Below are 14279 nucleotides of genomic sequence, written 5' to 3'. Positions count from 1 at the left end.
CAGCCTAAGAGATTCGAGGCCACTGGGATAACCACCTTCAAGAGTAAATCTAATTATAAATGTTCACCCATTAATGCCAGGGCTGCCTTACCCTAGGATAGCAGAAGAGAGGACATAAAGCTGATCCCGGAACTCACTTACCTCTAGAATAGTCCTGCTGGGGTTCACAACCCTACCCCTCCTCCCTCAGGGTTTTTGTCCCTACAGAAGTGCCAAAGGAAATATTTTCTGTACTCCTGGCTAAATAAAGATGATGCCACAGTTTTGGTTCCCATTGGGCAGGACCACTCTTGAGCCAACTAACTGAAACCATGAGCCACTAAAAGTTGACCACACCTCATTATGTGTTTCACTGTCCCATTGAGTAAACTGGAACCCAGCCAGGGAAGGGCAGATCTGGCGATCTTCTGCACACTGCTGCAAGGGTGCTGGAGAGGATAGCAAGATCACAAAGAGAGATTAAAAGTGGGTCAAGTGCATTCCTTACTCCCTTCAGAATGATACTGAGTGGGATGAGAGACGAGAGGCACAGTTACCTCATTGTCCTCCAGCAAAGGCTCAAGTATCATCAGTGGCTGGCTGGCTGCCAATCTGTGTCCCTGCCTCTTCTGGGGGCGAGCAAATGCATCGGCCACACCCACGCTGGAGTGAGGCTATGCACTGTCATCGCACAAATTAGTAAAATACTAGAGGAGAAGCCTAAAGCACAGACATTCGATTCTGAAATGAATTCTGTGACCTATGCTATAGCTGGGAAATCAAACGCTTCGTCTTAAAAATACACTAAGTGCATAGGCAATCATGTAATGGTACTTTAACTTATTTTTAGTCCCAAACTAGAGAAGACTTACTTCAGGGGATTAGAACCCCAAATGAGAGCACAAACTTGGAAAATAGATTGTTAGCACAAAAATTATACTAAACAAAATTGAGGCAAGAATAGAAATGACAAGAATGGGAGCTGTAACAACTGCCCAGCCTGGAGGGGGAGTATTAATTTCATTCAACACGTAAAAATGACTGCATTTGAGATGAAGCTCAGCGAGAGCACGAACACTGCAGTGGAAATCTGCAGAAGGGGGCAGCTCTTCTGGGACCCCAAGTGTAGCTACTGCACTGCACGCAGCTGGCCTCCCCACCGGCTGGCACCTCATTACAACATCCCAAGGAGAATCCCCAACTCAGGAGTGGAGGTGTAAATGGGAGGGATGCTAAAATCTCTGTCAAGCCAGTATAGGGGACTGATAACAGGAGAGATCAGTTCTTAGACTGCTGCAGAGGAGTCTCAAAATAATTCACAATGCTCTCTTCTCCTCAGGGCCCCCTGGATGGGGAGCAAATAAAGACAAAGCCTCCCTGGCTAGGCAAAGGTCTCTCTAAGTCCCCTTCCCAAGAACAAACTCTGACACTCCAGGAGGAATCCAGGACTCCAAAATGTGACTTGGAGAGCTGACTGCAAACAGTGGGCACCTAAGGTATGGGGCACATCAAGACCAAGAGGCAATGGTTTACTGTTTTAGACTCCATGCCACAAAGAAGATAAAAGTTAGTGGGTTGCAAGGCACTCCCAAAAGGATACACAATTTGGCATTCCAGAGGAAACTTCTGGGTAATTTAAGCAACATAAGAGCATGATGGGCTTATTGCACCCCATGGTTATGTAAAAAAATTCCCCAATGATTGAAATGCTCTGGTGAAAGGCATCACTTGTACTTACCTTTTAAATCTGTCATTTCTACCCAACCTAACTCTGGCACCTCGAGAGGTTCTCCCGTGGAGAGAGTCTGGACATCAGAGGGAAACAGCAGCTCACTTCTGTAGTCCTGGCAGTGGAGAGTGGATAGAAACACCCCTGCTGTGCTGCACTCATCAAATGAGGCTGCTGTCTTCTGAAACATGGGATCAATCTGAACACAGAGAGAGAAGAAACTGAAGATTTATGGCATGTAGCCAAGGGAAAGATAAACTCTCATGCATTTGGCCCCACTCATTAGCAGGTATATACACTGGACTGAAATATCTCCACTCATGGTCAAAAGTGTTTTTTTTTTCTTTTTTTTTTTTTTTTGAGATGGAATCTTGCTCTGTCACCCAGGCTGGAGTGCAGTGGCGTGATCTTGGCTCACTGCAACCTCTGCCTCCCAGGCTCAAGCGATTCTTGGGCCTCAGCCTCCAAAGTAGCTGGGACTACAGGTATGCACCACTATACCTGGCTAATTTTTGTATTTTTAGTAGAGACGGGGTTTCACCACGTTGGCCAGGCTGGTCCCGAACTCCTGACCTCAAGTGATCCACCCACCTTGGCCTCCCAAAGTACTGGGACTACAGTTGTGAACCACCGCACCCAACAAAAGTGGCTTTCTAACTGATCAGAGAAAATCCCAGTTCAAAAGAAAGGCTGGTTATAGTCAGGGGATAAACATATACTGCTCCAGAAGACAGTATGTGGTGGCAAGTGTACAGTGTCAAATGGCTTTTTTATAATACATCTGGACGTGTATCCTTGCTGCTGGTCTCCTTCTGTAAGTCACTGACAAATTCCATTGGCTTAAAAAGCCTATATGATAGGGCTAGTCACAGGGTTCTATTGTTCCTCTGAATAGGAATATCTTCTAAAGTTTGGAAGAACATACCCAAGATATCCAGGCAAAGGACAGAGTCAGTAGGGCTAGCTGGCTGGGTAAAACCTGAGAGAGGTTTTAAGAAGGTCCCTAAGGCTGGGTCAGGAGCAGGAGTGGCATGGCCATATGACACCAAGCCCAAAGGCAAAAATAGGCACTGGGCATAAGAACAGGGACAAGGTGAACCACACACATGTGCAGCAAGAGGCTAGAAGCCCCCTGGGACTCTGCAGGTGACCTTGAGACAGGAGATACGGTTGGGTATGGGGTTCACAGGTCTTCCTGATGCCTCAGAACATGGCTACTATGGAGAGAGAGGGGCTTGGATAGGACAACACAAATGTGCCTCCCTGGCTCTTCCCTGGCCCCCTTAGCTCGGAGTCCAAGCTCATCAGAACTGAGGTTCAGCTCCTGCTATACCATAAACCCATCTCACCACTCTTCGTCCCAGAGCAGCACATTTGTCATCTCCACATTCTCCCGTCCCCTTGGCCCTTAGGCAGCCACACGTCCAAGTCGGTTTCCTCCCAGTGCATCTTTCCATCCCCAGAGCCAGCAATATGACCCTTATCTCTGGCCTCTCCCAATTCCCATCCTAAAAATAACAGTGCTGTTACTCCTATTCCCTTCTCAAATGCTATCCAGAGTAATGGTTTCCCACCTGGAGCCTTGCACCCCTAAAAGTCTTGGGTAGGTAGTTAACGGAACTATACTCAGCACTTCAGAGCCAACATGGAAATTGTACACTGACCCACATTAAAGCTGAAAGCACTATGATAATGTTCCTCACTTGTGTCTACAATTATATCATGTGTGACAACAGAGGGATTTATATCCCCAAGCAATTCAATGGGACAATGAATTATGGCTGACTGCGTAGTTTGAGTAGATGAAACCTTCTGAAACAAGGGTCCACGGTAAGGAAGGACCACAATAAAAGGCCTTAGAATAGACTGAATGATAAAGTTCAAGATCTCTTTAGGTGATTTCTAAAAGCCAATCCTTGGCGCTAGCCAAACTCGTATACTCTCCAACTTCCTAATCAGAACCTTCCTGTGCTATGGCTTTTGCTTTTATACCTCTGCTTAGAACCACCTCCCTGGCAATGCCTACCTGACAGACATCTAGCCTTCCTTCACGGCCCAGTTCAAGTCTTGCTTTTTCCATAAACTCTGAGCCCTACCAACTCTGGTTTCTTATAATATGTGCCTTGACCTTCCTTGCATTCATCTACCTGTATTCTCCTGGTATAAAGAACTGAAGCATAATCATGTTCAAATCCTCTATGACAGCAAATGTTCTGCACATACCAAAGAGCTGTGTCCAAAAGAGATCGGCTCATATATAAAGAAGTGCTCTCAACTGGTCTAGACATACCCACATATTTGCTTTCTGATCTCCAAGAAAATGAGAGTTTACACCTGTAATCCCAGGTGTACTAGGAGGCCAAGGCAGGCAGATCACTTGAGGTCAGGAGTTTGAGACCAGCATGGCCAACATGGCAAAACCCCAACTCTACTAAAAATAAAAAAATTAGCCAGGCGTGGTGGTACATGTCTGTAATCCCAGCTACTTGGGTGGCTGAAGCAGGAGAATTGCTTGAACCCAGGAGGTGTAGGTTGCAGTGAGCCAAGATTGAACCATTGCAATCCAGCCTGGGCAACAGAGTGAGACTCCATCTTAAAAAAAAAAAAGAAAATGAGAGTTTAATAAACAGTTGAAGCTTTAAATTCTGTATGTGACAATCCATCCCTCTTTTGTTATCTTCCATACTCTTTTTTTTTTTTTAATTATATTTTAGGTTTTAGGGTACATGTGCACAATGTGCAGGTTTGTTACATATGTATCCATGTGCCATGTTGTTTTGCTGCACCCATTAACTCGTGATTTAGCATTAGGTATATCTCCTAATGCTGTCCCTCCCCCCTCCCCCCACCCCACAACAGTCCCCGGAGTGTGATGTTCCCCTTCCTGTGTCCATGAGTTCTCCTTGTTCAGTTCCCACCTATGAGTGAGAACATGCAGTGTTTGGTTTTTTGTCCTTGCGATGGTTTACTGAGAATGATGGTTTCCAGCTTCATCCATGTCCCTACAAAGGACATGAACTCATCATTTTTTATGGCTGCATAGTATTCCATGGTGTATATGTGCCACATTTTCTTAATCCAGTCTATCGTTGTTGGACATTTGGGTTGGTTCCAACTCTTTGCTATTGTGAACAGTGCTGCAATAAACATACGTGTGCATGTGTCTTTATAGCAGCATGATTTATAGTCCTTTGGGTATATACCCAGTAATGGGATGGCTGGGTCAAATTGTATTTCTAGTTCTAGATCCCTGAGGAATCACCACACCGACTTCCACAATGGCTGAACTAGCTTACAGTCCCACCAACAGTGTAAAAGTGTTCCTATTTCTCCACATCCTCTCCAGCACCTGTTGTTTCCTGACTTTTTAATGATGGCGATTCTAACTGGTGTGAGATGGTATCTCACTGTGGTTTTGATTTGCATTTCTCTGATGGCCAGTGATGATGAGCATTTTTTCATGTTTTTTGGCTGCATAAATGTCTTCTTTTGAGAAGTGTCTGTTCATGTCCTTCACCCACTTTTTGATGGGGTTGTTTGTTTTTTTCTTGTAAATTTGTTTGAGTTCATTGTAGACTCTGGATATTAGCCCTTTGTCAGATGAGTAGGTTGCAAAAATTTTCTCCCATTCTGTAGGTTGTCTGTTCACTCTGACGGTAGTTTCTTTTGCTGTGCAGAAGCTCTTTAGTTTAATGAGATCCCATTTGTCAATTTTGGCTTTTGTTGCCATTGCTTTTGGTGTTTTAGACATGAAGTCCTTGCCCACGCCTATGTCTTGAATGGTATTGCCTAGGTTTTCTTGTAGGATTTTAATGGTTTTAGGTCTAACATTTAAGTCTTTAATCCATCTTGAATTAATTTTTGTATAAGGTGTAAGGAAGGGATCCAGTTTCAGCTTTCTACATATGGCTAGCCAGTTTTCCCAGCACCATTTATTAAATAGGGAATCCTTTCCCCATTTCTTATTTTTGTCAGGTTTGTCAAACATCAGATAGTTGTAGATATGTGGCACTATTTCTGAGGCCTCTGTTCTGTTCCATTGATCTAGGTCTCTGCTGTAGTACCAGTACCATGCTGTTTTGGTTACTGTAGCCTTGTAGTATAGTTTGAAGTCAGGTAGCGTGATGCCTCCAGCTTTGTTCTTTTGGCTTAGGATTGACTTGGCGATGCGGGCTCTTTTTTGGTTCCATATGAACTTTAAAGTAGTCTTTTCCAATTCTGTGAAGAAAGTCATTGGTAGCTTGATGGGGATGGCACTGAATCTATAAATTACCTTGGGCAGTATGGCCATTTTCACGATATTGATTATTCCAACCCATGAGTATGGAATGTTCTTCCATTTGTTTGTATCCTCTTTTATTTCATTGAGCAGTGGTTTGTAGTTCTCCTTGAAGAGGTCCTTCACATCCCTTGTAAGTTGGATTCCTAGGTATTTTATTCTCTTTGAAGCAATTGTGAATGGGAGTTCACTCATGATTTGGCTCTCTGTTTGTCTGTGATTGGTGTACAAGAATGCTTGTGATTTTTGTACATTGATTTTGTATCCTGAGACTTTGCTGAAGTTGCTAATCAGCTTAAGGAGATTTTGGGCTGAGACAGTGAATGGAACCAAGTTGGAAAACACTCTGCAAGATATTATCCAGGAGAACTTCCCCAATCTAGCAAGGCAGGCCAACATTCAGATTCAGGAAATACAGAGAACACCACAAAGATACTCCTCAAGAAGAGCAACTCCAAGACACATAATTGTCAGATTCACCAAAGTTGAAATGAAGGAAAAAATGTTAAGGGCAGCCAGAAAGGTCGGGTTACCCACAAAGGGAAGCCCATCAGACTAACAGCTGATCTCTCAGTAGAAACTCTACAAGCCAGAAGAGAGTGGGGGCCGATATTCAACATTCTCAAAGAAAAGAATTTTCAACCCAGAATTTCATATCCAGCCAAACTAAGCTTCATAAGTGAAGGAGAAATAAAATACTTTACAGACAAGCAAATGCTGAGTGATTCTGTCACCACCAGGCCTGCCCTAAAAGAGCTCCTGAAGGAAGCACTAAACATGGAAAGGAACAACCGGTACCAGCCCCTACAAAAACATGCCAAATTGTAAAGACCATCGAGGCTAGGAAGAAACTGCATCAACTAATGAGCAAAATAACCAACTAATATCATAATGACAGGATTAAATTCACACATAACAATATTAACTTTAAATGTAAATGGGCTAAATGCTCCAATTAAAAGACACAGACTGGCAAACTGGATAAGGAGTCAAGACCCATCAGTGTGCTGTATTCAGGAAACCCATCTCACGTGCAGAGACACACATAGACTCAAAATAAAGGGATGGAGGAAGATCTATCAAGCAAATGGAAAACAAAAAAAAGGCAGGGGTTGCAATCCTAGTCTCTGATAAAATAGACTTTAAACCAACAAAGATCAAAAGAGACAAAGAAGGCCATTACATAATGGTAAAGGGATCAATTCAACAAGAAGAGCTAACTATCCTAAATATATATGCACCCAACACAGGAGCACCCAGATTCATAAAGCAAGTCCTGAGTGACCTACAAAGGGACTTAAACTCCCACACAATAATAATGGGAGATTTTAACACCCCATTGTCAACATTAGACAGATCAACGAGACAGAAAGTTAACAAGGATATCCAGGAATTGAACTCAGCTCTAAACAAAGTGGACCTAATAGACATCTACAGAACTCTCCACCCCAAATCAACAGAATATACATTTTTTTCAGCACCACACCACACCTATTCCAAAATTGACCACATAGTTGGAAGTAAAGCTCTCCTCAGCAAATGTAAAAGAACAGAAATTATAACAAACTGTCTCTCAGACCACAGTGCAATCAAACTAGAACTCAGGATTAAGAAACTCACTCAAAACCGCTCAACTACATGGAAACTGAACAACCTGCTCCTGAATGACTATTGGGTACATAATGAAATGAAGGCAGAAATAAAGATGTTCTTTGAAACCAATGAGAACAAAGACACAACATACCAGAATCTCTGGGACACGTTCAAAGCTGTGTGTAGAGGGAAATTTATAGCACCAAATGCCCACAAGAGAAAGCAGGAAAGATCCAAAATTGACACCCTAACATCACAATTAAAAGAACTAGAAAAGCAAGAGCAAACACATTCAAAAGCTAGCAGAAGGCTAGAAATAACTAAAATCAGAGCAGAACTGAAGGAAATAGAGACACAAAAAACCCTTCAAAAAATTAATGAATCCAGGAGCTGGTTTTTTGAGAAGATCAACAAAATTGATAGACCGCTAGCAAGACTAATAAAGAGGAAGAGAGAAGAATCAAATAGATGCAATAAAAAATGAAAAAGGGGGTATCACCACCGATCCCACAGAAATACAATCTACCATCAGAGAATACTACAAACACCTCTATGCAAATAAACTAGAAAATCTAGAAGAAATGGATAAATTCCTCGACAAATACACCCTCCCAAGACTAAACCAGGAAGAAGTTGAATCTCTGAATAGACCAATAACAGGCTCTGAAATTGTGGCAATAATCAATAGCTTACCAACCAAAAAGAGTCCAGGACCTGATGGATTCACAGCCGAATTCTACCAGAGGTACAAGGAGGAACTGGTACCATTCCTTCTGAAACTATTCCAATCGATAGAAAAAGAGGGAATCCTCCCTAACACATTTTATGAGGCCAGCATCGTCCTGATACCAAAGCCTGGCAGAGACATAACCAAAAAAGAGAAACCAATATCCTTGATGAACATTGATGCAAAAATCCTCAATAAAATACTGGCAAACTGAATCCAGCAGCACATCAAAAAGCTTATACACCATGATCAAGTGGGCTTCATCCCTGGGATGCAAGGCTGGTTCAACATACGCAAATCAATAAATTTAATCCAGCATATAAACAGAACCAAAGACAAAAACCACATGATTATCTCAATAGATGCAGAAAAGGCCTTTGACAAAATACAACAACGCTTCATGCTAAAAACTCTCAATAAATTAGGTATTGATGGGACGTATCTTAAAATAATAAGAGCTATCTATGACAAGCCCACAGCCAATATCGTACTGAATGGGCAAAAACTGGAAGCATTCCCTTTGAAAACTGGCACAAGACAGGGATGCCCTCTCTCACCACTCCTATTCAACATAGTGTTGGAAGTTCTGGCCAGGGCAATCAGGCAGGAGAAGGAAATAAAGGGGATTCAATGAGGAAAAGAGGAAGTCAAATTGTCCCTGTTTGCAGATGACATGATTGTATATCTAGAAAACCCCACTGTCTCAGCCCAAAATCTCCTTAAGCTGATTAGCAACTTCAGCAAAGTCTCAGGATACAAAATCAATGTACAAAAATCACAAGCATTCTTGTTTATCTTCCATACTCTTGATGATTACAAGTTTACAGCAACTTACAGAGCAAAAAAAGCTTTCCAGGATTGGAGTATTTGGCATTTCTTCATGACAGTATTCAGCCCTACTTGCTGCTCTCTCCTTTTCTCTTTATAATCATGGGAAAAGCTAATGCAGGCCTGGGAAATAGTCCGTTTTCCTCAGGCTCCCAGAATTGAGATTACCTGGTAAGAAAGAAGATGACTACAAAACAGAATTTCCAAACATCCCGTACTTAGTAATCCCTGATTGATTTGAACATTTCACTATAGAATCAAAAGCAAGAATGACAGTAAGGGCCAGGAGCGGTGGCTCATGTCTGTAATCCCAGCACTTTGGGAGCCCCAGGTAGGCAGATCACTTGAGATCAGGAGTTCGAGACTAGCTTGGTCACCATGGTGAAACTCCATCTTTACTAAAAATACAAAAAAAATTAGCTGGGCATGGTGGTGCGTCCCAGCTACATGGGAGGCTGAGGCACGAGAATCATTTGAACCGGGGAGGCAGAGGTTGCAGTGAGCCAAGATCGTGCCACTGTACTCCAGCCTGGGCCACAGAGCCAGACCCCGTCTCAAAAAAAAAAAGAATGACAGTAAGATAAATTCCAGATTATTTGGGAAGGGGAAAAAACAAGGAGAACTGGGGGAGGGAAGGGAAGGTAGAAAGGGCTTTCTGGATCCCTACGACTAATAAATAATACCTCTTCAGATGTGTGTAGCATATCACCATGTTTAAAGACCTTGACATAGGCCGAGTGCGGTGACTCACACCTGTAATCCCAGCACTTTCGGAGGCTGAGGCGGGCAGCGGATCACAAGGTCAGGAGATCAAGACCATCCTGGCTAACACGGTGAAACCCCATCTCTACTAAAAATACAAAAAATTAGCCGGGCATGGTGGCGGGTGCCTGTAGTCCCAGCTACTCGGGAGGCTGAGGCAGGAGAATGGCGTGAACCCGGGAGGTGAAGCTTGCAGTGAGCCGAGATAGCGCCACTGCACTCCAGCATGGGTGACGGAGCAAGACTCTGTCTCAAAAAAAAAAAAAAAAAAAAAAAGAGAGACTTTGACATAAATGGATTCACTAATATAAAACCGAGATGTGAGTGGGGCCAGCGTTCCCCATTTTTTATAGTATATGACAGTGAGATTCACACCTCTTCCCAGGTCACACAGCTAAGCACCGCACCTGGCCTATGTCAAGGTCTTTAAACATGGTGATATGCTACACACATCACCCACAATTAATGCTGACACACACATAAGGAAAAGATACAACTCCCTCTCCCCACAAGAGCCAGCCACTCTCGCCTCTCCCCTCCCTCTTAGGCCTCATTCTCAATGACTCTCCTTCCTCTGGCCCCTCCCTGCCCGTGCACAGCAAAGCCCCGCTCACCTCACCACTCAGAGTGGGCATGGCAAGGCCCCACCTCCCTAGCCCCTTGCACACTCAGTCTTACCACTACCATCTGCTGTAAGAACACTGGCATTCATCTCACTGGTGCCCTTTATCTGGCTTATTTATTAATTATACAAAAAGATCCAAGATACCCACAATTCTACATTTCTTGGACTCTAAGATCTATAGAACTCTGATGTCACCTCCCACCCCACCACAGCCCCCATCTCCCACTCCTCCTCAAAAACTGGTATTTCCTCAGGGCCCTCCAGACTCAGTCATCAGCAAAATTCTCTCTATCGCCCACTTAGTTCCTGAGGATTATCTCCACCTACTTGTTTATATATTCTCAATGGAGTTCTCATTTCACTCTCAATGGGTGAAAACTGTTTCCTAGAGGCAAGGTGGAAAAAATCTTAGATATTACAATAATGTTTGCCTATCCAAACCTCCACCCTATCTGACAAAATCTTATTCCTTAGTATTTCATTTCAAGGGGAAGGAGTAGGCACAAAATGTGTAAATGGGTCTGAAGAGGCAAAAGTGATAAAAAACAGGCTGAGAGGCACTGCTCCAATTGAGACATGGTACCAGCCTGAGGATATGCTTCCCCTGCGGGCCTCTGCAGTGGCTGCTTTCTCTTCACAGCCTTCAAACCAGTGGCCTACAGGTGGGCCAGGTGACTGCAGCATCCAACTATCCTCCCTCCCAATTTCTAATGCCCTAGCTCTGAATACAATATCAGCCTTTGCCACTGTCTGCCCATCTGTGTTGCAGTCATCTTCCAATCCCCAGGTCACAACCTGCCCTTCTTCTCGGAAGATCTTAGTATTAGTTTATGGCTCATTACTAGTCTCCAAATTTATTCCTGGTGTAGCTCTTATTGATTTCAATATCCATATGTTGATCCATCCAGGACACTGCCTCTTGGTTGATATCCTCTCCTTCAATGGTCTCCTTCATCCTAAGAAACCCAGGACTCCAAGACAGCCAAGTAAGACACCAAGACAGCCTAGTAAGACCCCTACCCCGCCTCTGCCATTTGCTCCCTTGCCTGCTCTGAGTTGAGTCATTAACCATGACTGCAACCTCTCCATATGCTCAATTCTAAGAGCCCCTCTCTGGCAACCACCTCCTACATTTCCAGCTCACCCCTTCTTGTCCCCAACACCAAGAAGTCTTTGACCCCACCAGGCCTACAATCTACTGATTATATTACTTTCCACTGCCCCTCATTCCCCTCTCTTCCGAGGTAAAATTCCCTGAGCAGTGAATGCAACCACACCTTTACACATGCACTCACCTCCAGTGTCCCTTTCCAGCTGTGTCCATTCACTCAGCTCAACAGGATCCCATATTAAACCCAACTTTCTGCCTACTCCATGATTGTACCCACACAGCTATTCACGGCTGGAGAAAGACACAAAATCATGCTGGCTGACCTCACTTTATATCCATCTGCCACTACCCTCAAGTAGACCCTAAGTTGTCTGACAGTCACACCATATCTCCCAAGTTCATGTACTCGCCCACCTCCTAGAGGACTCTTTCCTACCCTTTCCCCTCCTCACGCCCCCAGTGCCTTCCTCCCCTATCCTCACTGTAAGCTGATGACCTGGCTTCCTGTTTTAAGACAGTATCCAGAAGGCTCCCCCATGAGTGCACCCAAACACCACCCCTGTCAGCCGAGCCCAACCTGTGCTGTCCATTCCCTTCCCTCTCACCTATGCATGGACATCACCCTGGCAATTCTCCTTTCTGCTGCATCATCAATAATCCCTTCTCCACTAGACTGCTGTCATCAACAAAATATGCTGTCATTTCTCCCATTCAAAAACAAAATCAAAACTCTTGGCTTTACTTTTCCCTCCATTTGCTATCCCAGTACTCTGCTCCAAATTATACCAAAACTCTTCAAAATAACTACCTATATTCAAGTGTTTTGAGTCCTTTCCTCCCATTTATCATAAAAAAATTTCAGATCCACAAGAATGTTGAAACAGTAATATGAATCTCTGTAAAGCTTCTACTTAGATTCCCCAATGGGTAGCATTCTGCATATTTGTTTTCACTTTCTCTATACATATCTCTCTCTCTCCCCACTCAAGTCTTTTGTCAGTAATCCTCATGACACTTCACCATGTGCCAGTTACTAAGCTACTGCCTCTCAGCTCTAAGCCTACCCTCTCTCCTCGGCTGTGATGCGGGATCTGGGACATTCAGCTTTGCCAGCAGCTCCCTGTTAGGCTCTACCAAGAAGGGGCACTAGAGGGAGACTACAGACTCCAAGGGAGAGAAGGCACTTGCTCCTTTCTGCAGGCTGCATGTTAGGAGAACGTCACCCAGCAGTGTCCCACCCCGGCTGCAGCAGAGCCCACCTGTAGCAGCAGCTGAACCCCACTGGCAGATTTTCACACTCACAGAACCAGCCTTATTGAGACACCAGCACCAGCCAGCATGCCCCCGCTCCAGGGTCTGGGTGCTGGGCACACAATCCCCTCCCTCAAACTCAGGGACACTAGCACCAGCCAAGTCCTTCCCTGGAGGTCTGAGCTTGAGTTCCAGAGGGGCCCCCACTCCAAGCTCATTAGTGGCCTCAGGTTGCCACATTTGGCATGGTTGATCATTCCCCACTCCCTGAAATATTTTCTCATTTGGATACCACGCTCTTCTGGTTTTCTTCCTACCCACTGGATGTTTCTTCAGCTCTCTGAACTCCTAAGATTGGGGAAAAGGAACTCCCAGTCTTCTTCTCACATACATTCATTTCCTTGGTGACCAATTCCAATTTTGTGACCTTAATTACCATTTATGAATGTTGTGGAGGTAAGAGAGAGAAGTAATCTAATCTACTGCTAGTGGGAGAGTAAATTAGTACCTTTTTTTTGAGGGCAACTTAAAATCCATGTCTCAGAATTTTCTTACAGATATTCTCCTATACGAGTGCAAAGATAATATGCATTACAATGTTCACTGAAACAATGTTTTTAATGCCAGAATTAAAAAATAAAATTGTAGTAATACCTGTTTGCTTTAAATTAACTGTGCTAATTATAGATGAGGCCTCCAGTACCATTTGTTTAAGCAGATTCTTTAGGATTTGCTAGATAGATGATTTAAAGCTAGGATTCTGGAGTTAGACCACTTAGCTTCAACTTCTAGCTCACTTACTAGATGTGTCGTTTTGGGCAAGTCATTGTGCCTCAGTTACCTCTTCCTAAAATGATACAAGAATGTTGTGAGGATTAAATGAGTTAACACAGGTTACAGGTTTAAGGAAGCACATGGTGCTCACTATGTGTACATTAAATGTTAGCTAACGTAACCACTGCTACATATACTAGGAAATAAAATTAATTTTTTATCAATTAGATTTCTCAGCAATTTGCAGTCTCTTCCTTCTCAATCATTCTGAAACACTGAGAGACTTACTTTTAGTCTTTACTGTCAAGCTAAAAGATGATAATGCAGAGATATCAGTTGAATGTTTTACTCCCTTAGACTTAAACAGGCACATACCAGCAAGGCAGCCTTAGCCCTGCCAAGTCTCAGCCCCTAAGGTTCTGAATTAGTCAGAAACCACACTGCGCACACAGTTCCTCACCTCACACTTCCGATCTGCTTCGGAGACATTGAGGTTGTTTACATTCTGCTCAATGGTTCTGTGTAAGTGCTTCTTCTTTGGCTTTGGAGCCTTTTTGGTTGTTCCCATTTCAGTAGCACTTCCATCTAAAAGGAGAAATACAATTGCGTACTGTAAGGGCT

General features: G+C 43.7%; 1 protein-coding gene across 4 annotated transcripts in view; it reads right to left on the bottom strand.

The window, feature by feature from the left end:
* Window positions 1–14279, bottom strand: part of NCAPH (non-SMC condensin I complex subunit H) — a 42812-nt gene that overhangs the window by 20006 nt on the left and 8527 nt on the right. For all 4 annotated transcript variants that reach the window (XM_030827743.1, XM_030827747.1, XM_030827745.1 and 1 more), the window contains 3 exons: window positions 14119–14243; window positions 1718–1907; window positions 337–428 (listed from right to left, as the gene is read on the bottom strand). In XM_030827743.1, the coding sequence (XP_030683603.1) occupies window positions 337–428; window positions 1718–1907; window positions 14119–14243 (407 nt within the window). The remainder of the gene's footprint in view (window positions 1–336; window positions 429–1717; window positions 1908–14118; window positions 14244–14279) is intronic.

The sequence above is a fragment of the Nomascus leucogenys genome, chromosome 14, assembly GCF_006542625.1.
Source record: "Nomascus leucogenys isolate Asia chromosome 14, Asia_NLE_v1, whole genome shotgun sequence".
NCBI lineage: Eukaryota > Metazoa > Chordata > Mammalia > Primates > Hylobatidae > Nomascus > Nomascus leucogenys.
This window is presented reverse-complemented; position numbering and strand designations above follow the sequence as displayed.